General features: G+C 35.3%; 1 protein-coding gene across 1 annotated transcript; it reads left to right on the forward strand.

The window, feature by feature from the left end:
• Window positions 1–12,393: 12,393 nt before the first annotated feature.
• Window positions 12,394–14,996, forward strand: LOC149575739 (B3 domain-containing protein At3g17010-like). Its single transcript, XM_089812261.1, has 5 exons — window positions 12,394–12,538; window positions 12,679–12,906; window positions 13,730–14,141; window positions 14,282–14,373; window positions 14,476–14,996. Exons 2-5 carry the CDS (start codon window positions 12,793–12,795, stop codon window positions 14,713–14,715), a joined length of 858 nt encoding a protein of 285 aa, XP_089668387.1. The 5' UTR covers window positions 12,394–12,538; window positions 12,679–12,792; the 3' UTR covers window positions 14,716–14,996.
• The last annotated feature ends 7,635 nt before the right edge of the window (window positions 14,997–22,631 follow it).

The raw sequence follows: 22,631 nt of genomic DNA on the forward strand, positions 1-22,631 counted from the left end.
TGTGATAAATAAAAGAATACTAAATTAGATTTATGTCACAAGTTATTGTTCAAATCCAGCAAAAGAATCAACAAAATTTATATAAAAGGAGATGAGATACAATGGAAGCCATCGATATTCAGAGGACCTTCTTGCTTGAAGCTCTTTTTGACAAGTCATATAATTAAAAAATTATGTGAAATGTTCTTGGAATGTTCTTATGTCTTTGTTAAGGTTATTGCCTATAAAGAATGTTGATTTATGAAAATAAATTATTTACTTAAAGATAGAGGTCTGTTTTGATATTTTCTTTCATTGTCTATAGTTTCGGATGTTTTCTTAAAGTCATCTCTAACTAGGTTATTCTTTTGGAAAGATCAATTTTATGGTCATAGAAATAAGTAAAGACTAAACTTTGATCAATTAAGTGTATTAGAATGAATTTTTTAAATTGTTTTAAGTCGAAGGTTTTTATAAGGATCGTGTTAGTTTTGTTAGCTTGGACAGTTGTTTGTCCATATGCTATTATTTAGTATCTAATTGTTTTTGCTAACAAATTGGTTAGAGCAAAGACAATTATTTATTAAATAATTGACTTCTTTTAGAAGCAACTAGAAACCAATTTTGTTAGGGTTGGTAAGTTGTTTTATATCTCCACCGTCGATTGTAAATCAATCTCGACCGTTGGTTTACTAGCGAGAGTAGTATAAAAGGGGTTCTAGGGGGCATTTGAAAAAAAGAAGTTTGGAGAAACGTTTGCAGTGTTAGCAAACAGTCTTGCAATGTTAGCAAGGGCGCAGTGTTAGCGTGAGAATAGCAGTGGGGAATATCAGCGGGATAAATTAGGAGGTTGTCGAAGTTCTGTCAGTAAGAGGCAAGGAATTTTGTATCTCTTGATTTGCTGAAGTTTAATATAATTTCTCATCTGTAGAACTGGTTTTCCCTTAGGGATTTTTCCAAGGACAATTTGTCCAAAAATATTGTGTTCATTGTGTTGTGCATTTCTTTCCGTATTTTATAAGTGAAATTGCAGTTGTGTTATTTTTCGATATTAGCTGGGAATTTATTTTCAGCAGTTTAATAATCCTTTATGATAGGAGATTAATAATCAGTGACTGCAATAGTTAGATTTTTCACATGGTATCAGAGCATTGTTAAGGGTAGAAGAGTTTTTCCCTAGGAAAGAAATTTTGATCTCTTTAGATTTATTATTGCTTTAAACCCTTGAGATGGCTTCAGCTGGTTTGAGAGATCAGGATAGATTGGATGGTGCCTCAAATTTTGGTGTTTGGAAGGCCATAATTTCTTTATTGTTGGAAGAGAATGGTATCAAGGATTATGCTACCAGTGTTGTACCTATACCAACAGATGAAACACAGCTTGCAGCATATAGGAAGGACCATACCAAGGCGAGGAGGATAATCCTTGATGGTGTCAAGGATCATATTGTTCCACATATCGCAGAGCTAGATACAGCGAAGAAGATGTGGGACGCCATTCTGAATCTATACCAGAATGCTACCACCAATAGGAAGTTGATTCTCAGAGAGAAGCTAAAGAATACCCGAATGAATCAGGGAGAAGACATCACAAGTTACCTCACCAGGCTCAAACTTGTCAAAGATGAGTTAGCAACTATTGGAGATAGCCCTAGTGATGATGAGCTAGTGAGAATAGCCCTAAATGGGGTTTACTAAACAATGGAGTGTCTTTGTTCAAGTTGTCATTGGACGAGATACTTTACCGAGTTGGGATCGACTATGGACTGATTTCACTCAGGAGGAGTTTAGACTAAGTCTTGTCAATGGGGCCAACAAGAGTCAGAAAAATGAGGTGGAACAAGAGAACGTTGCCCTAGCGGGTAAAGGGAAAGCAAAGAAGGGATCTAGCAAAGGATCAAATTCACAAAGTGAGAAGAAGAAGGACCTTTCTAAGGTCAAGTGCTTTGGATGTCACAAGTTTGGCCACTATGTCAGTGATTGCCCAGAGAGGAAGAAGGGTAAGAAGCAGGTGGCAACTTCAGCAAGTGCGGAAGAACTCTCCAGTAGAATGGAAGATGAGTTTGCACTCATAGCTTGTATGGTTAGCTCAACCTCACAGTGTGTTTGGTATATAGATAGTGGGGCGTCATTTCATATGATAGGAGTTAGAGAGTACTTCTCCAATTACAAGGAGGAGGACACCAACATCCAGATTTCTATGAGAAATTTGTCCAAACTCAACCCTGTTGGGAAAGGGACTGTTCAGTTTCAGAGGGAGAATGGAAAGATAATTCCACTTCATGATGTGTTATATGTGCCAGGCTTAGGTATGAATTTGATTTCTGTATCTATTCTTCAGGATAGGGGGTATAATGTACTTTTTAGAGGGACAGATGTGTTGATTAAGCACAAGGATTGGAAATCACCCATAACTATTGGAGTTAGGAGTGGTCGCCTTTATAGATTGCAGTTTGATACTCCTAAGGCACTTATGAGCAACAGTAATCCTAGAGATCTTGGAGAGCTATGGCATAGGAGGATGGGCCATATTCATCATGGAGCACTTAGATTGCTTCGTGAGATAGTGACAAGTGTTCCAGAGGTGAGCATAGAGCATGACGATGTATGTAAGGGATGTGTGTTGGGGAAGTTTGTGAAAGCATCTTTTCCAAGGAGTGACACTAGATCTAAGGGTGTTCTTGATCTAGTACATTCAGATGTTTGTGGACCGATGTCGATGAAATCTCTTAGAGGATATGAGTACTATGTTACTTTTATTGATGATTTCTCTAGAAAGACCTGGATATACTTCTTGAAGACTAAGGATGAGGTTTTCAGTCGATTCCAAGAGTTCAAGGCTCTTGTGGAGAACTCGACAGGAAAGAAGATAAAGGTTCTTTGGTCAAACAATGGAGGCGAGTACAAAGGAATTGTCTTCCAGGAGTTCTGCACCAGAGAAGGAATCAAGAGAGAATGGACTGATCCTTACAATCCACAGTAGAATGGAGTTGCTGAGAGGAAGAACCGTTCTATATCGGAGGTAGCAAGAGCTATGCTACATGACCAGGACATGCCCCGTTACTTATGGGCAGAGGCGTGTAATACAACAGTCTACATCTAGAATAGAGTTCCACACAAGGTGATAGGGAAGATGACACCAGAGGAGGCTTTCACAGGGAAGAAGCCAGATGTTAGTCACTTTAGGATATTCGAGAGTTTGGCATATTGTCATATTCCTGGAGATACACGTACAAAGTTAGATCAGACTGTAGAGAGGGGGTACTTTGTTGGGTACAGTGAGACCTCAAAGGCATATAGGATTTTCATTCCAGGGACTAAAAGAATTATTGTCAGACGGGATGTCATGCTCATGGAGGACAAGGCATTCAAGAGATCTAGAGATTTGCCAGTAGATGATCAGAGTGAGTAGCCAACAAAAGCTCCAAGACCAAGTCAAGAGCAATAAAGCTCAAGTACAGTTACCAATATGAGAGTAGACTCAGTTAGTGAAGATTCATAGAGTATGGAGCAACAGGTGCAACAGGAAATGCATCTAGAAGACTTAGAGGTTGACATTTCATCCTCTATAGTTGGCAGTGGGAACCATGTGGTTCCAGATACACAAATGGATACTCAGGAGTTTGTGGGAGCTCCTAGGAAGAGTACTAGACAGTGAAGACAACCAGCCAAGTTCAATGACTATGTGGCATTAGTTAGTCAGTTGGTAGATAGTGAGCCTTCTAGCTATCAGGAAGCTGCAAAACATCAGGTATGGCGAGATGCTATGGTTGAGGAATATTCTTCAATAATGTAGAATGATGTGTGGGAGGTAGTACCTAGACCAACAGATAGGGCTGTAGTTGGATCACGCTGGATCTATAAGATAAAACACGGTGCAGATGGTAGCATCGAGAAATACAAGGCGAGGTTCGTGGCAAAGGGGTTCTCTCAGAAGGAGGGAATAGACTATGAGGAGACATTTGCTTCAGTTGCTAGGTATACTTCTATATGAGTTGTAATCTCACTTGCAGCACAGATGGGATGGAAAATCCATCAAATGGATGTCAAGACAGAATTCCTTAATGGTGAGTTGAAGGAGGAGGTATACATAGAGCAACTAGAAGGCTTTGTAGCACATAGCAAAGAGACCCACGTGTGCAGATTGAAGAAAGCATTATACGGACTCAAGCAGGCTCCTAAAGCGTGGTATGAGTGCATTGATACATACTTACAGAAAATGGGCTTTGTGAAGAGTGAAGCGGATGCTAACCTCTACTACTTGATGGTTGGGGGTGAGATTCTCATTCTTGTTCTTTATGTGGATGACCTGTTTCTTACAGGTTCACTAGGGCTCATAGTGGATTGCAAGAGAAAACTTGCAGAAGAGTTTGAGATGAAGGATTTAGGACTTATGCACTACTTTCTAGGCATGGAAGTGTGGCAGAAAGATGGAGAGATTTTCCTTGGTCAAGGGAAATATTGCATTGAAATCTTGAAGAAATTCGGGATGGAGGATTGCAAAGCCATGTCTACACCCATGATCACGAATTGGAGGAAGGTAGATACATCTAAGGAGAAGGATGTAGATCCCACTTTATATAGACAGTTGATTGGTTCACTTATGTATTTGGTCAACACTAGGCCAGATATAGCATTTGCAGTAAACTCTCTTAGTCAGTTCATGGTTGAACCAAAGAGAATGCATTGGACAACGGCTAAGCATGTGCTACGTTACTTGTGTGGTACAGTCGAGTATGGGATCAGATATGTCCGAGGTGAAGGTATCAGGTTGATAGGCTGTACTGACACAGATTGGGTAGGAAGTACAACAGACAAAAGGAGCACTTCAGGGTGTTGTTTCAGCTTGGGATCAGCAGGAAGCAGAAGTCTGTGGCTCTAAGTTCAGCAAAAGAAAAATACATAGCAGCTAGCATAGCAACATGTGAAGCTATATGGCTTCGAAAGTTGTTAGTAGCCTTGTTTGGTCAGAAGGTTGAGACTACTGTGATACATTGTGACAATCAGAGTTGCATCAAGTTGTCTGAGAATCCAGTGTTTCATGATAGGTCTAAACATATAGATATCAGATATCACTTCATCAGAGATTGTGTGCAAAGGGGAGTTGTTCAGCTACAATACATACCTACAGAGGAGCAGGTAGCAGACATTCTGACTAAGGCATTGGGGAAGGCAAAATTTATCTTCTTCAGAGATAAGTTAGGTGTCCTGCAAAACAGCTTCCTCACTAAGAGGGAGTGTTAGTTTTGTTAGCTTGGACAATTGTTTGTCCATATGCTATTATTTAGTATCTAATTATTTTTGCTAACAAATTGGTTAGAGCAAGGACAATTATTTATTAAATAATTGACTTCTTTTAGAAGCAACTAGAAACCAATTTTGTTAGGGTTGGTAAGTTGTTTTATATCTCCACCGTCGATTGTAAATCAATCTCGGCCGTTGGTTTACCAACGAGAGTAGTATAAAAGGGGGTCTAGGGGGCATGTCATGTCCCCTTTTCAAATAATTTAAAAAAAAGAAAATCTTTGCTAAGGCAGGCAGGCCCAAGAAAGTGAAGTTTCGGAAAAAGGGAGTTAATCTTTGGAAACCGTTGGACTAATAAATGATAATTATTATTAAAATATGTTTCATTAACCTCTCTTGGACGTGAGTTACAGTTATGCCCTTTTTAAAGAGGTTTGGAGGCATTTTGGGGGGATTCCAGAACTTGATTTTGCTCATTCTTTGTTATTCTTCAGAGGCTGCCAAACCTGTGGAGAAGGAGACCCAAGAACGGGAGTTTGCAGGTTTCCAGGGAGACCCAAGAACGGGAGTTTGCAGGTTTCCAGGAAGGCTAAGGACGGGAGTTTGAAGCCATTCCATGTGCATGCTCATACAGAGTTTGCCTTTGTGCCGAACAGTGCAGATTTGTGAGTTTTCGAGTGTATTTTTGTAAGAGTTTGGTGTTTCCGGTTGAGTATTTCATATCAGTTTTGGTTGCTGCTGTATTTTATACTTTAAGCTGTTAAAATAGATCTGAATATATATATTGGGACGTGATTAAACTTCTGAGATAGATTATTAGTGTTCTTGTGGTGTTTCCGGACATATTTTGTGCTATTTCGGGAGCCCGATGAGCATAGTTTTGGTCCTACATTTTCGAGCTGTTGTGTAAATGCTATACGGATCTGGAAATATCAATTTGTGGGCTGTTATGCTGCTGAAAGTTCTGTAAAAATTTCCATTTTCAGATTCATTAATAATTTGTGAAGTTGTGAAGCTTTTAGCACTATTTTCAACATACCCGATTTGGGGTTTCTTAAGAATTTTGGTGGATCTTTGGGATATTAGTTGTTTGATCTTAAAGGTCTGATTAAAGGTTGGAAATATCATGTAAAATCAGAAAAGGGACATTTCAGTGGTATTAGAGCCATGATCTTGCCAGCCTGAGGGTTTGTAGAAGTTGCAGGTCAGTTTTGACAACTACCCAGATCTTGCATTTCAGTTTTGAGAACTACCCAAATCTTGCATGTCATAATTTATGATTGCATGTTGCTTCTAATCAGTTGCATGTCAAAATTTATGGTTGCATGCTACTTCTAATCATTTTCATGTTAGTTCTTGGTGAATTTGGTGGTTGTAGAAGTTTGCATTTCAGTTTTGACAAGTACCCAGATCTTGCATATCAGTTTTGACAACTACCCAGATCTTGCATGTCATAATTTGGTGGTTGCATGCTTCTAATCAGTTGCATGTCCAAATCTATAGTTTCATGCTACTTATAATCATTTGCATGTTAGTTCTTGGTGAATTTGGTGGTTGTAGAAGTTTGCATTTCAGTTTTGACAACTACCCAGATCTTGCATGTCATAATTTGGTGGTTGCATGTTGCTTCTAATCAGTTGCATGTCCAAATATATGGTTGCATGCTACTTCTAATCATTTGCATGTTAGTTCTTGGTGTTTGAAGAAGTTATATCCTATTGGGGTTACACTCTACTTTATCCAGAATGGACAGGTATAGTACAGAGTCTCAGAGGGAACAATCTTGGACAATTGATAGCCAGAGTCAAAATAATAGAAAGGATGGTTATTTAGACATTCGAGATAAACTTATGAAAATAAGCCATGACATGTCTAAACAGTTGGTTGAGCACCACCGTATAAATGACATTTTATCTGACCCAGCTAAGGTGGATAAGTTGACTGGATTTCTATTTGGCAGATTTTCTCACAGGACAGATGACACAATTTCCAAGAACTTGCATGAGGAGTTTGAGAAACTAGCTAATAGCCAGGTAGAGGTCTCAGATTCTACTCTGCCACAGGAGGTGGTGGGAAAGGATATTACACAGATTGATAGTAACGGTCAACTTGATACTCAAATTGAGACAATTGTTTACAGGTTGTCAAAGGGTGATGCCACAGGTATTCAGGATGGTATAGTTACAACAGGCAGTGACAACAGTGTAGTGGGTTCAGATGATGATTATGAGGATGTTGTTGTGCAGGATGGTGAGATACCTGGTAGAGATGAGCAGACATTGAGCATTCATGACTTTGCTGAGAAAGAGTACCAGGCACAGTTAGATGCTTCATCACATGAGGTTGAGGCTGGTAGTACTTCACATGATTTGTCCAGCCAGCTGAAGGTGAACCAAGATAGTATTGTGACTTCATTATCTCATCATGACAGGTATGTGGAGTTAGTTGGTATTGGTCATATTACTCAGGTGAGGAGTTTGCTTGAGTTACCAGTTGATTCTAGTTTACGGATATGGACTCGAGATTGTTATATTGGCATTTGGGATTCAGTTGACTGGATATCTTTAACACTTTTTGGTAGCAGTGTTTGTTTGGGTGCTATCATGGATTTGATTAGCAGATTACATGGTGTTGTCTTTTCTTGTGCCAGTATCTTGTCTGATGTTGGTATTAGTTTTTATACACCAATGTTGGGCCTTGTTCATATATCCAGTCGGCCTTACTTGTTGGAATGTGTTGATGATATTTCATATTTGGCAGTGTGTATAGATGAGTCCCAGGATCATATTGGCATTGATGACATCCAGAAGGATGCAATGGGCAATTTTGAAGACTTAGTTTCCTTGGGTATAGAGGAGTTGGACAGAAATGCTAATGTTTTTGATACTCTGTATGTTGATATGAGTTTTAGATTTGATTCACAGGATATGGATGGTAATACTCTAGAGACTAGTAACTTTGAGGATACTCCTTTAGACAGTGCATCAGAGGAGGTTTGTAGGAGACAGTCAAGCCAGTGCCATCATGTGTCTAATCAGTTGAGAGTTAGTGACCAAGACATTGCTATCACTTGCCAGCATTTCGATGCTGCTCGTCAGTTGTTAGCAGTTTATGGATGGGGTTCTCCTACTAGTGATGAGCAGGGAGGCAGTTATCTTTCCTTGACAGAGTTCCACTCTTTATGGGAGGCTATCCAGATTCTGAGACAGGATTATATGCAGTTGGTAGCCGACAGAGATTATCTTATGAAGTGGGGCAGTACAGCATATGATGCATTGTTGGCCAAGGAAGATGAGGTGAGTGAGATTACTGAGCAGCTTGTGGTGACTTCTGAGATTCTTGAGAGTACACAGTTGGCTTTCAAGGAGTCACAGTTTCATTTGGCTAAGGTGACCATGGAGTTAGAGCGACTACAGTCTTCACCTGATTCTATACAGTCACAAGCAGTGGTGTTTGGTGATCCGAGGATGTCCATGGCCGAGATTGTCAGAGACAGTGGAGATGGGGATGCATCCATTCTTGATACTAACATTGGAATATCAGGTTCATTCCCACTAGAGTTAGGTTCAATTGAGTTGGGTGTTGTAGCAGATTGTTGTATGCCTGACATGGTGGTGACCTCTAGTACTAATGGCACGAAGACTAGAGATGTTGTATCAAAGACCATGTGTGACATTGGTGAGCTGATAGTTGGCATGGTTCCTACTAGTAATACTACTCCCTTCGCAATGTCTTCAGAGGTAGTAGTCAGTTCCAATTTGGTTAATGATCGATTGCAGTTAGTTACATCTGGATTGCAGTCTGAGCCACTGACTGAGATTGGTGCATTCTATCGGCATTACACTGTGAGGTATGCTCATCTATCTACCTTTGATGACCATGTTGATGAGATGATGATACAGAGATGTACTTTGGTTCCTAGTGCTTATCATCAGTTATGGGACAATTTGATGCCTCAAGATGAGAGTTGTGATGGGCATGACATGGCGATAGGTTCTACAGTTGACAGCTTGATAATACATGACTTAGAGCAGGAGTTTCAGAGTGATGCTTCAGCAGGTGTTGTTATTGATTCTACTCCTTTGGCTATGACATCTCTTGACTTAGCTGGTGATCAGTCACAGTGGGTTGTATCACTTCTTCATGGTGAGCTGTTGACTGAGGTTGGTTTTTTTTATCAACATTATATTGCAGGGTATGTACATCAGTTAGCATTTGATCCTTGTGCTGAGGAGTTGATGGTAGACAAATTTGGTTTGGATTCCATTTCTTACTCTTTATCTTGTAATGTCTTTTCACCATCAGCAGTGTATGGGAGTTATGGTTATGAGATAGTGGCCGATGATTTGCAGAGTTGTGTTGACTGCAGGAGTTGTACAGTGTGTGGATTCTCCATACTTGGTACAGTTTCATTCAAGAGGGTTCATCATTGTTTCAGAGTTGGATTGTACATTCCATATAGGCCAGTGGGATGCGTTGATGGTATTTACTGTGTTGGTAGTTTGATTTGTCCACTTTACTTGGGTTCTGATGTTCTAAGAGTTTGTGCCTCATGGGTTTTTGTTTGTGGTAGTGGTGATTTCGGAGTTTGGTTGAGCTATAATTGTCAATTTGATTATGGATTCCTCTTGGTCATATTGCAAAGGATATTGCAGGAGCCTATGTTAATTGGTAGTAGTATAGTTCATGACTACATTTGGGATCCAGGTGGATTGATTGGTTTATTGTTCAGCCATTGCTTGAGGACAAGCAATGATTGGGAGGGGAGGACTTGTCATGTCCCCTTTTCAAATAATTTAAAAAAAAGAAAATCTTTGCTAAGGCAGGCAGGCCCAAGAAAGTGAAGTTTCGGAAAAAGGGAGTTAATCTTTGGAAACCGTTGGACTAATAAATGATAATTATTATTAAAATATGTTTCATTAGCCTCTCTTGGACGTGAGTTACAGTTATGCCCTTTTTAAAGAGGTTTGGAGGCATTTTGGGAGGATTCCAGAACTTGATTTTGCTCATTCTTTGTTATTCTTCAGAGGCTGCCAAACCTGTGGAGAAGGAGACCCAAGAACGGGAGTTTGCAGGTTTCCAGGGAGACCCAAGAACGGGAGTTTGCAGGTTTCCAGGAAGGCTAAGGATGGGAGTTTGAAGCCATTCCATGTGCATGCTCATACAGAGTTTGCCTTTGTGCCGAACAGTGCAGATTTGTGAGTTTCCGGGTGTATTTTTGTAAGAGTTTGGTGTTTCCGGTTGAGTATTTCATATCAGTTTTGGTTGCTGCTGTATTTTATACTTTAAGCTGTTAAAATAGATCTGAATATATATATTGGGACGTGATTAAACTTCTGAGATAGATTATTAGTGTTCTTGTGGTGTTTCCGGACATATTTTGTGCTATTTCGGGAGCCCGATGAGCATAGTTTTGGTCCTACATTTTTGAGCTGTTGTGTAAATGCTATACGAATCTGGAAATATCAATTTGTGGGCTGTTATGCTGCTGAAAGTTCTGTAAAAATTTCCATTTTCAGATTCATTAATAATTTGTGAAGTTGTGAAGCTTTTAGCACTATTTTCAACATACCCGATTTGGGGTTTCTTAAGAATTTTGGTGGATCTTTGGGATATTAGTTGTTTGATCTTAAAGGTCTGATTAAAGGTTGGAAATATCATGTAAAATCAGAAAAGGGACATTTCAGGGCATTTGAAAAAAAAAAAAAAGTTTGGAGAAACATTTGCAGTGTTAGCAAACAGTCTTGCAGTGTTAGCAAGGGCGTAGTGTTAGCACAGGAATAGCAGTGGGGAATATCAGCAGGATAAATTAGGAGGTTGTCGAAGTTCTGTTAGTAAGAGGCAAGGAATTTTGTATCTCTTGATTTGCTGAAGTTTAATATAATTTCTCATCCATAGAACTGGTTTTCCCTTAGGGGTTTTTCCAGGGACAATTTGTCCGAAAATATTGTGTTCATTGTGTTGTGCATTTCTTTCCATATTTTATAAGTGAAATCGCAGTTGTGTTATTTTTCGATATTAGCTAAGAATTTATTTTCAGCAGTTTAATAATCGTTTATGATAGGAGATTAATAATCAGTGACTGCAATAGTTAGATTTTTCACAGATCGTTCATATAATGTAAATGGTTTATCAATGACAATTGAAGATCCATTGAATGTATTTGACTAAAACATATGAAATGTCTATTAAGTTGAACTATAGCAGAAAAAAGTCATGAATGTCTAAACATGGTATATGCATGTAATGTAAATGTAAAGGGAAATGTATGGATTTAAATGGGGTAAGATGGGTTGTGTCGAAATACATGTAAACAAATTGGAACATGGATAAGTGAATGAGCTCAACATTACACAATATTTGTACTTATTGGGAAACAAATCATTGTATTAAGTCATCCTCTTAAAATGAGCACAAAACTAAGTAGAATTAACATTGGTATGTAAAATTTGACCACTGTATATGTTGTCCATGTTTTGAGATCTATGTGAATCTTGATACAAACATTTATCTTACAACAAATAAGCACTAACAAACACAAATGTATAGTACATATATAGATGTAAAAGAGATAGCAAGTCAATATAATGTGATGGATGCCTCTAGAGCTCATCATTCATCTTGATCCTTTGGTATGTTTGATAAATGAGAACTTGTAAAATAGTTTAGACAATACATATCATTTGTCTCATCAGAACAAAGTAAACTTTGAGAATTATAATTTCTGGATTTGATTGTAAAGTTTTTTTTATCATCAATGTTTTGGATCATAGTACATGATCCATCATCAGGATGCAAGAGAACAAGAAGAACGCATTTCATTACCCAACCACATTACTCACTTACAACCTTAAATTTTGTTTTCTCTAATTTGGTACGAGAAATACTATGTTTCTATTATTTTGTCTTGGCTATGAATAAATAGAAATGTTATGTCTTTGTTAAATTTATTGTCTATAAAGAAAGTGAATTTATGAAAGCCTGTAAGTTGTAAATTAATAACGCATTTAATTATAAGATTAAAATCGAGATTGTGACGTGATGAATCGGCGTAACTCTTGAAACCTCCAGGGTACAAGTGCTAGTTTAGATTAATTATAAAACTACATATAGTGACCAGTATGGGATAGATGTTTATATGATTAGAAAACCTAAAAACATAACTTCTCCCAATCAAGACTAATTCTCAAACCATCAGCTACTGTCGTGTCCTCTTCATGATTGCATTTGTTCCCACTTCCATCTTGCTAAAATTTAATCCCGTGCATGCAGGATTCATAAGCTTCCAATCAGGAGAAGGGTTTAGAACATATTTGGTAAAACTGTGATCCTTATTTGCCTCTCTTTTTCATGAGTGCGTTCATTCAGACCACCTGCAAATGTTAAATTTAATCTCTTGAGGTTCATAACTGAAACTCTCCGAGCGATTCTTATCAATAAATTCATAAATTTACAGGTGCCGAAATTCGAAATTCGAAATCTGAGTGGAGATACCAATAAATTCATGAATTCACAGTTTTCAGAATTCGAAATTTGAGTGGAGAAGGTCGATTGGAAGGCCGCATTATCAATGGCATGCGAATATTGTAAGCACAATTGTTTGTGTCTTCATTCCTCTTTGAATTCAAGTTCCGATGGAGCTTCGTTTTTCAAGATCATGACAGGAAACTTCTCCTCTGAATTGGTGAGTGAACAGCTTGTAATAATGTCTTCATATTCTGTACAGTGTAACACTTTGTAACTCTAATTTTGGAGTCTTGATATAAAGTCTTTACGTTTTTCAAATCTGAGAGATACGGAAATCGCAAACAGAAAACATGCTGTGTTTTAATTTACGGCGATTCAGACTTTCTTATTTAATATTTATAAGTCAAAATTATTTTTTTCAAAAACGGTTGCTTTTATGTTTGTCACGTAAGGTCTTTTCCATTTTTCCATTAATGTTATCTGAATGGGAAATGCTCTGTATTTCCATTAAAAGTACTCAATATTATTTGTGTGCAAACAAGAGTTTCTTTTTAGTGATTCTATTGCACTGGAAGTACAGTCCAGTGTCCTGTTTAGGATTTCACTGGATGCATGAAATCCGTGCCGGTTTGCAAGCAGACTGAGTTTTAGGGTTTATAAAGCTGCTTAACGCAAACATAGGGTTTTTAACAAGGAAAATGGAAAATATTTGAGAAAAAGAAGTCTCCAGTAGAAACATCAGTGGTGTTCGTTATTTTTATTTTGTGCAAAGAAAATTTCCAGTGTTTGGTTTAGGATTTAGTTAAATTTTACTTCGTGGATGCAGAAACTAACGGGTTCGGAGGCAAAATTAAATCTGGGGGTTTTAAAGTTCCGTTACAGAATTTTGGGGATTTTTAAATAAAGCAAAAGGAAAATATTTGAAGAAACGAGGTCTAATGTAGAAGAATTAGTTATATTTGTTATTTTCATTTTTGTGCAAAGAAAATTTCCAGTGTTCTGTTTAGGATTCAATTCAAATCTTACTTCACTGGATGCAGAAAATCCCTGCCGAGTTTGCATGCAGAATGAATTTCGGAGTCTGCAGACAGGCGATTCTCATAGGGCCAAGTGGCCACTTTTGGCATGTAAAACTCCGCTGTACTGGTGTTTCTGCATCTTTCAGAGGTGGATGGAAAGGATTCATTTCTGACAATCATATAAAAGCCCAAGACATTCTTGTTTTTAGGTGTGTCAGGAATAAATATTTTGTTGTCCAAGTCTTTGGCTCAATTCAGGGGGAACACCAACATAATCCTAAAATGTGTGATCCTAAAGAAGAAATCTTCTCCGGAATTAGCAGTCAAAAGAATTGTGAAATCATAGAAATTTCCTCAGAAGATTCTTCCACTTCCACGTCGGGTGCAGTTCCAAATGTTGGATCTTCAGCGAAAAAAGTTCAAAGATATGACGGTAAATCTCTTTATTCCAATTCTTTCTTCCCTCTCAATTCATTTAAGAACAATGATCTCAAAACTGAGAAATGTTAGGGTTTTTGTTCCGTTTTGGTTTTTTTCAACTTTGAAAATATTGAATCTCCTCTATCCAAACAGAGTCCCTCGCAGTTCCCAATCCTGTGAAGAGTATGGAACCAATGTTTTCAATTACCTTAGCCGAGAGTGCAACATCCAGAAATTTTGCCCTTGTAAGTTTTTTTTTTTTTTTTTTTGTTTCTATCATTTTTAATTGAGGTCAGTGCAGTTTAGAATAAAATCAACTCATTTTTAATGTTCTGGAAGTGTTGCAGACAATTCCACATTGTTTTGGAGACCGCTGGTTGCCAAATAAGAGAATAGAAGTGAGATTTGTGCATCATAAGAACCCTGGAGAATGGCGGTATATGCTTAGAATACAGAAGTGTGGAAGGGAATATGTGGTATGTTGGAAAGGATTTGTCATAGATAATGAGCTGCATAAGGGAGACAAATGTGTTTTTAAGCTGATAAATGAAGTCAAATTCGTTTTCATGATCTATGTTAACAGATAGCAGAACAGAGAATTTGTAATTAGTTTGTGTTGATTTTTATATTTTGTGTCCTAAAACAGCAGGACAGGTCTAAATTCCTAATTAGTAATCAGTTAGGAATTTAGTTTGTGTCGATTTGTGATCATTTGTGTTTTAACTTTTTATTAGAGTGAAAGTTCTATTAAAAATAAGTTGTTGAGGATTAGATCTAATAACAACAGATGGCTTGGCTTCTTGTATCTTCTGCTGCTGCATTTTGAACACTGTCATCTTATTAAGAAGTATACTTCAGCTTTCTATTCAACAAATGAATGGTGCGTCGAGTAAGTTTCATGATTTTCAGAACATTTCTTTATTTATGCATGAACAATTCTTACGTTGTTTTAGAAAGCACTTTGTATTGCAAAATAGTTTGATCAACACAATTTTTGTTAAGCTGTCAACTCGAGAAAGCGATTAAAATCCTTCAGGGACAGCTAATATACATAAAATATTCTTGAAATGTGAAAATTGTTGAAGGCTAAAGGTCTGTTGGTTTTCCTTCTAATTATGTGCGTCTCTTGGGTTATGAGATTCTTCATTGATATATAATTGGTGTCTTTAAATATGCTGATGCTGTATCATTGTAACATACTTGTTTTTAATCAATACAATTCTCTGTTCAGTTTGGATTGTGAAAAATAGTTTCACAAATTTTTTTCCGCTGGGCAATCAAAGAAAACAGTGAGTGCAGAGTTGCTCGGTATCTGAAGTGGCCGAGTGACAGGCAGTGGGTGTCGAGTTGCTCAGCACGTTGAGGAGCCGAGTGGAGATTTACTCGGCTGCAGTAGATGCTGAATAGCTCGGTAGCAACGAGACCCGAGTGATTCAGTCACCAAGGAAGAGCTCGGCACCTAACGGTTCAAACAACACTAGACTGAGTGAACTTGGTGGATTCAGTTGTAACTCGGCAGGTACAACACAAACAATGCTGACCAAGTTAACAAGAGAACTGAGCGAGTCAATAACAAATTTGCTGTCTAGTCTATTCCACTATTAAAACACGGAGATAATAATAGAGAACTTGCAACTCTAATCTTCTCAAATACTAAACACAATGCAGAGTAGATAGAAACAAGACAACAATGAGCCAAAAGACTGGATCGACTCATATGCCTGCTTGCTTTCTATTCATAAACTGATTCAACTAAATACAAATCTGGGAGCATAGGGCTTCAACTAGAATCAAAATACTTTAACTTGCAACTATTATTTGTAATATAAACTTACAACATCGAAGGGGCTGCATACAATAATCCCTGAAGCAATCACTGAAAAAATTATTATCCATTAAAGTATCCCAATGTTTAAAACTGATGATGAGTCAAGAATGTGATTCTAGAAATAGATGATTTTTATTATAACACAATCTAATTTAGAAAGAATATATTAATGATTTTAATAAATTGTAGAAATCTCTTCCCTTTAATATAGTTAATAAGCATGTGAGTTGGCTGATATGGTGACCATGGCCAAGAATAAATGTGGAGCTGAGAATCATGAACTAGTTTTCGATGATAGACCGCAAACATGCTGTCAAAGCATCTTCAAATTCCCAAATCACAGGGGTGAAGTAATTATTTAAATAAAAAAGAGTGAAATTAGTTAAAAGCGATTGTTGAAATGCTACCAATGTCAAACAATATAGTGTCTTCGATAAGAGGATAAATGCATAAATTTGGATGTATTTTTTTTTCCAAAGGTAAATTAATGCATGCACTTGTATTATATGGAATGTGGTTACGAATTGGTTGGTTCAAAAAGTATAATTTAACACATTGGAGTCTTCTATTTATTATTAATTTGTATTTTTGAATTGTACAAATGATTTAAATGATTTAATGGTAAAAAAACATTAATTTTTTTAATTTAAATTAAAAAAATGTTAATGATTGGTTGAAATGACTCTAAGGATGATTATTTAATAATAGTATATAAAAAAAAGTGCTATGATAGGAGTTGAAAATAATAATTTAATTAATTAATATAAGAAATGAGAGATACATGTATATATTTGATTGTATGTTAAAAGTATAATTAGAATGTTAAAAAATAAGTTTAAATAGTTATTATTTATAAAATATTAAATGTTGTGATTAATTATTATTATTGTTTAAGAGGTTCACAATTTACCTTGTGTTGTAGGTTCTTGTTGACAAATAACCCTACTTATATGAATTAAAAATTATTCTAATTGTAATTTGAACCTTAAAAACAATATTCCAAAAATGTATTATGAAGGAACCTTTCAAGAGGTCCTATAATACCAAATCTTTGAACCTATATATTTAATTAATAAATAAATAAATATTTTTTTAGAAACATTTGAATGAGGAAAAAAGTTACTTTTGATTGATTTGTCTATGCAAAACTAATCACTAATTGTGCACAAAAGTGAATCCTACATTTCTTCCTCCTACATGTTTAACCAACAATTTCTCCTCCTACCATTGATGATCAAGCTTATTCCCCCTCAATTATAGTATAAGTTCTGATCACCTATCAAAAAAGAAAGAAAGAGAGTACAAATTCAAATAATGTTTTTATGAGAGGCATATTAACTTTGGATTTCAACTAAGAAATATTATAAGTTGCATTCACAATATTCAAATTTTTTTTAAAACTCACTTACACCATTCTACATCTCACTTAAACAAATCAATTTTTTTTTTTTGTTGATAGTAATTTATTATATCGCCGAGAGGCGTTCTATACAATCACAACACAAATACATAGTACGAGAATATGCCAAAAAAGATTCTTCGTCAATAAAAAAGAATTGGGAGCGATTACAAACGTCCAAATTAAATATTAAAAAAGAATTCTCGAAATAATAGCTGGCCGAAATAATAGGAAGCCAAATGGAGGCCAAAATAATAGACCTGAAAAAATAGGGGCAAAATAATTTCAATATGGTTTATTTTTTTGTTAAATATAATTTTGCATGCACATTCATACTTATTTTTTATGGGGAGTGGGGGAAATTGAAACAAATTCATGGAATGTGAAGAGACGTCTATTGGGGGATATGAGGAGCCTCTCAGAAGTTATAAAACCAAGGCTCCTCATTTCATTTTCATTTTATGTTTTTGCAGGAAGGAAGAGGTGGAGGTTATTGGAGGATCAGATTGGAGTTTTTGAATAGGAGTAGATTGAAGTTTTGGAGTATCATTTTTGTAGGTGAGATTTCTAATTTTTATTTAGATTTTCATTTAGATTTAGATGTAGATGTAAATTGAAATCAAAATTAGTTATAATATTCTACTTTGATTTAGATTTCAATTTTAATTAATTTCATTTAAATTTAGAATTATGTTCATAACTATTTAGGCTTGCATTTAATAGTTTAGTCTTGCATGTTTGATTTAGATTTGGATTTGTATTCAAAATCTATTTGATTTATATATTTTATAATACTTTTCATTTACATATTTTAAAAGTGCATGTTAAAATTAGTTTTATATTTGCATGTTTCATATTAGTTTTAGATTTTCATATTTCAAAATAGTTTTGGTTTGCATGTTTTAGATTTGAATGTTTCACAATAGTTTTACATTTGCATGTTTCTAAGTATTTATATTTTCATGTTTCAAAGTATAATTTTATCATTAATCTGGATGAGAATGGCACCATATCAATACAATTTATATTTTATTAAAGTTAATGATTTATTTAAAGTAGATAAATCATATATTTAGTATATATTTTATCATTATTGAATTATAAAATAAAATAAAATTCTCAAAATAATAGCTAGCCAAAATAATATTAAGCCAAATGGATGCCGAAATAATAGAACCTGAAAAAATAAGGCCAAAAAAATAGAACCCAAGAAAATAGGGCTGAAATATGTTAATTAAAATTTTAAATATAAAACATTTTCTTTTTGTTAAATATATTTTTGCACGCACATTCATGCTTTTTTTTTGTGAGGAGTGGGGGAATTTGAAACAAATTCATGGAATGTCAAAATACATCTATTAGGGGATATGAGGGTTCTCTTATAAATTATAAAACAAATGCTCCTCATTTCATTTTCATTTTGTGTTTTTGCAAGGAGGAAGAAATGGAGATTATTGGAACAATTCAAGTTTTTGAATAGGAGTAGATTAAAGTTTCATATAGTTTAGCCTTGTATGTTTGATTTATATTTAGGATTCAAAACTTTTTGATTTAGATATTTGATAATACATTTCTTTTGTAGATTTGTAATGTGCATGTTTCAATTTAGTTTTACATTTCCATGTTTTACATTAGTTTTAGATTTGCATATTTCAAAATACTTTTGGTTTCCATATTTTAGATTTGTATGTTTCATAATAGTTTTATACTTGCATGTTTCAAAATATTTATATTTTTAATGTTTCATAATTAAATTTAATCGTTGATGTGGACAAGAAGGTCACCTTATCAATAAAATTTGTATTTTATTAAAGTTAGTGATTAATTTAAAATAAACGAATCATATATTTAGTTTATATTGTCATTATTTAATTAGATTATATATGTGTTTTATTTTAAATATTTTTCATACTATATATAGATTTTTATTAATATTTATGTTTGTAATGTTTGAAAAGTGGAAGACAATGCCACCATAGTTCAAACATTACAATCTAAGTATTTCATTTGAAATAGTTTTGATTATTATTTAGGTTATTTTGAACATTATTCATTTGAAAGAATTTATGTTAACTATTAATACTTTTTCATTATGATTATTTCCATATGTTGATTTTTGTTTATAAGTTTACAGGTTACTATTTGAGTTATGGATACCTCAAATAGAGAATCAAACATTATTGGATACTAGAGTCTAACTACTTCAACGATCTCAAATGATTTCTTCAAGATTGAGTTTGACAAATGCCTACAAATAATTAAAGAGGCGCACACAACTATAATTAAAGTTGTAGAGAAGCAATATTTCCAATTGACCATGTTGAGGAAATGGAAGATGCATAAAAAAATTTGTGTGACACATCTACAAAAGTGGATGGGTTTCCCTCAATGATGAAAGAAGTATTTCATAATCATTGTTCAAATAAAGATCACAAAAGAATCCTAATCATTGAAGAATGTGATATGTATTTACACCATCACAGATATATTTTTTGTATATAGTTAATTCTCATCTCTGGTTTCAAAATTTTACTTCTATTTAGTTGTATTGGCAATTTTATTTCCCCATTGTTCAATGTAACTTTCATGGAGAAGAGAACAAGACAAAATAAATTTATTGTTGTACAAAAAATTTTTTCAATGGATGTGGCTACTAAATATATTAATTAAGAAATAAAATCATAAGTCTAAATAGATTCCTTAATGATAGGGAGATTTATTGATTACCAATGGATGTGGCTACTAAATATATTAATTAAGAAAGAAAATCATAAGTCTAAATAGATTCCTTAATGATAGGGAGATTTATTGATTACAATTCTTAATCATTGCAATAAAAATTGCATTAGCATTATTAAAAATTCAACAATATATAATGTTCTCGCATCATCATGGAGAAATAATTTTCATAAAATTGACTCTTATATATTCTTTCACACTTTTAACATCATTTGAATTGTTGTGTTGGAACTTATAACTTCCCTTTCATGAATTATTTTTTCCACTATTCGAGTCAGTTGTATAACATATATCCCAAATTTGACCATAGTTGTACTCCAAATACTCCAACACTACACCTAAATCTCATACTTCCCTTAACCCTGTCCCTTATTTTAGTGTAACATTTAACCACTTATTAACCCTAACCATAACACTGAGTGTCATATAAATGAAATTGTAAACCTTGGATCCTAGCTTTAACTCTTACTCTATATATGATTATACTAATCATTTAGTAAATTATATACCTTAGCCTAACCCTATATGTACAAGTATCTAGAAATAATATTATATTTTTTTTATAAGTGATAATATGTACACACACACACACACACACACACAGAGCATATCTGTAGACAAGAAGGAGCTCATATTATGTTTCTTATAGAGGCCTGTTTTATGTAGAGAGAGAGAAATAGATCATGAGTGTATCTAGAGAGCACACACACACACACACACACACAGAGAGAGAGAGAGAGAGAGAGAGAGAGAGAGAGAGAGAGAGAGAGAGAGAGAGAGAGAGAGAGAGAGAGAGAGATTAGGGGTGTATCTAGAGAGCATAAAGGGATAGAGAGATTAGGAGGATTATCTAGAAAGTAGGGTAGGAGAGATAAGTGGGTGTATCTAGAGATTAGAGAGACATATTAAAGGGGCATTACTAGAGACTACATAGAGAGGGTATATTTAGATAGTGGGGCGAGATATTAATGGGTGTAGTTAGAGAGAGAGGGGAGAGAGAGGGAGGAGGGATTACATTATTAAAAAGGTTAAGATCTTGTATCACAATGACACTAATCATGGGCACTATAATAGAACTAACCCACATTAAAATTTAACCTGTTAGTTATCCTGACACCAAGGTAAAGTGTAATAATAGCACTAACATCAGCTATAATATGATTAGTAATCCAAAAATTATCTTAACCGCAATAATAACACAAACCCTAACTCTATCTCTAACTTTAATTCTCCCCCTAACCCTAACCTTAACCCTTTATAATCCTAAATCTAATGCTAATTCTAACCCTAACCCTAATTCTAGCCCTAACCCTAAGCCTTACTATAACTCTAATCCTAACTCTAATTCTAACTCTAATGCTAATTCTAACCCTAAATCTAACCCTAATTTTAACCCATATTCTAACTCTAACCCTAACTCTAACTCCAACTCTATCTCTAACCCTAACCCTACCCCTAACCCTACCCCTATCCCTAATTCTAACCCTAACTCTAACTCTAACTCTAATTGTAACCCTAACACTAACCCTAACTCTAACCCTAATCCTACCCATAATCCTAATCCTAACACTATATATAATGCTAATCCTAACCCTAACACTATATGTAACTCTAACTCTAATCCTAACCCTAATTCTAATCATAAACCCAATCCTAATTCTAACCCTAACTCTAACTCTAAACCTAAATCTAACCCTAAATCTAACCCTAACTCCAGCCCAAACCCTAAAGCTAACCCTAACCCCAACTCTATCTCCAACTTTAACTCTAACTTGATCCCTAACTCTAACTCTTATTCTAACCCTAACCCTAGCCTCAATTCTAGCCCCAATTCTAACCCTAACACTAACACTAACACTAACACTAACACTAACACTAAAACTAACACTAATTATAACCCTAACCTTAATGCTAACCCTAACTCTAACCATAACCCTTATGCTAACCATAATCCTAGCCCTAATTCTAACCCTACCTCTAACTCCAACTCTTGTTCTAATTCTAATTCTAACTCTAACTCTAGCTCAAATCCTACCTCTAAATCTAACCCTAACCCTAACCCTAATTCTAACCCTAACTTTATTTGTAACCCTAATTCTAGCCCTAACCCTAATTGTTACCCTTACCCTAACTCTAGCTCTAACTCAATATGTATCCCTAATTATATTTGTAACCCTAATTCTAACCCTAACCCTAATTCTAACTCTAACTCTAATTGTAACTCTAATTCTACCCCTAATCTTAACTCGAACCTATATAACCCTAACTCTAACCCTAATTCTAACCCTAACCCCAACTCTAGCTTTAACCCTAACCTAATTCTAACCCTAACTATAACTTTGTTCCTAACTCTAACCCTAACTATAACTCTAATTCTTACCCTAACCCTAACCCTAACCCTAATTCTAACCCTAGCTCTAACTATAATGCTAATTCTAATCCTAACCTTGATTCTTACCCTAAATCTAACTCTAACTCTAACTCTAACCCTAACTCCAACTCTAACTTTATCCCTAATTCTAACCCTACCCCTAATT

Source organism: Cupressus sempervirens, chromosome 2, assembly GCF_028749045.1.
Source record: "Cupressus sempervirens isolate cs-2001-9-10 chromosome 2, ASM2874904v1, whole genome shotgun sequence".
Lineage (NCBI taxonomy): Eukaryota > Viridiplantae > Streptophyta > Pinopsida > Cupressales > Cupressaceae > Cupressus > Cupressus sempervirens.

Excerpts from the sequence above, each read along its gene's own strand:
- LOC149575739 (XM_089812261.1), top strand. The coding sequence starts at position 12,793 with ATGGCATGCGAATATTGTAAGCACAATTGTTTGTGTCTTCATTCCTCT. Across the intron at positions 12,907-13,729 it reads GAAACTTCTCCTCTGAATTG|AAAATCCCTGCCGAGTTTGC; the intron begins GTGAGTGAACAG and ends CACTGGATGCAG. Across the intron at positions 14,142-14,281 it reads AAAAGTTCAAAGATATGACG|AGTCCCTCGCAGTTCCCAAT; the intron begins GTAAATCTCTTT and ends CTATCCAAACAG.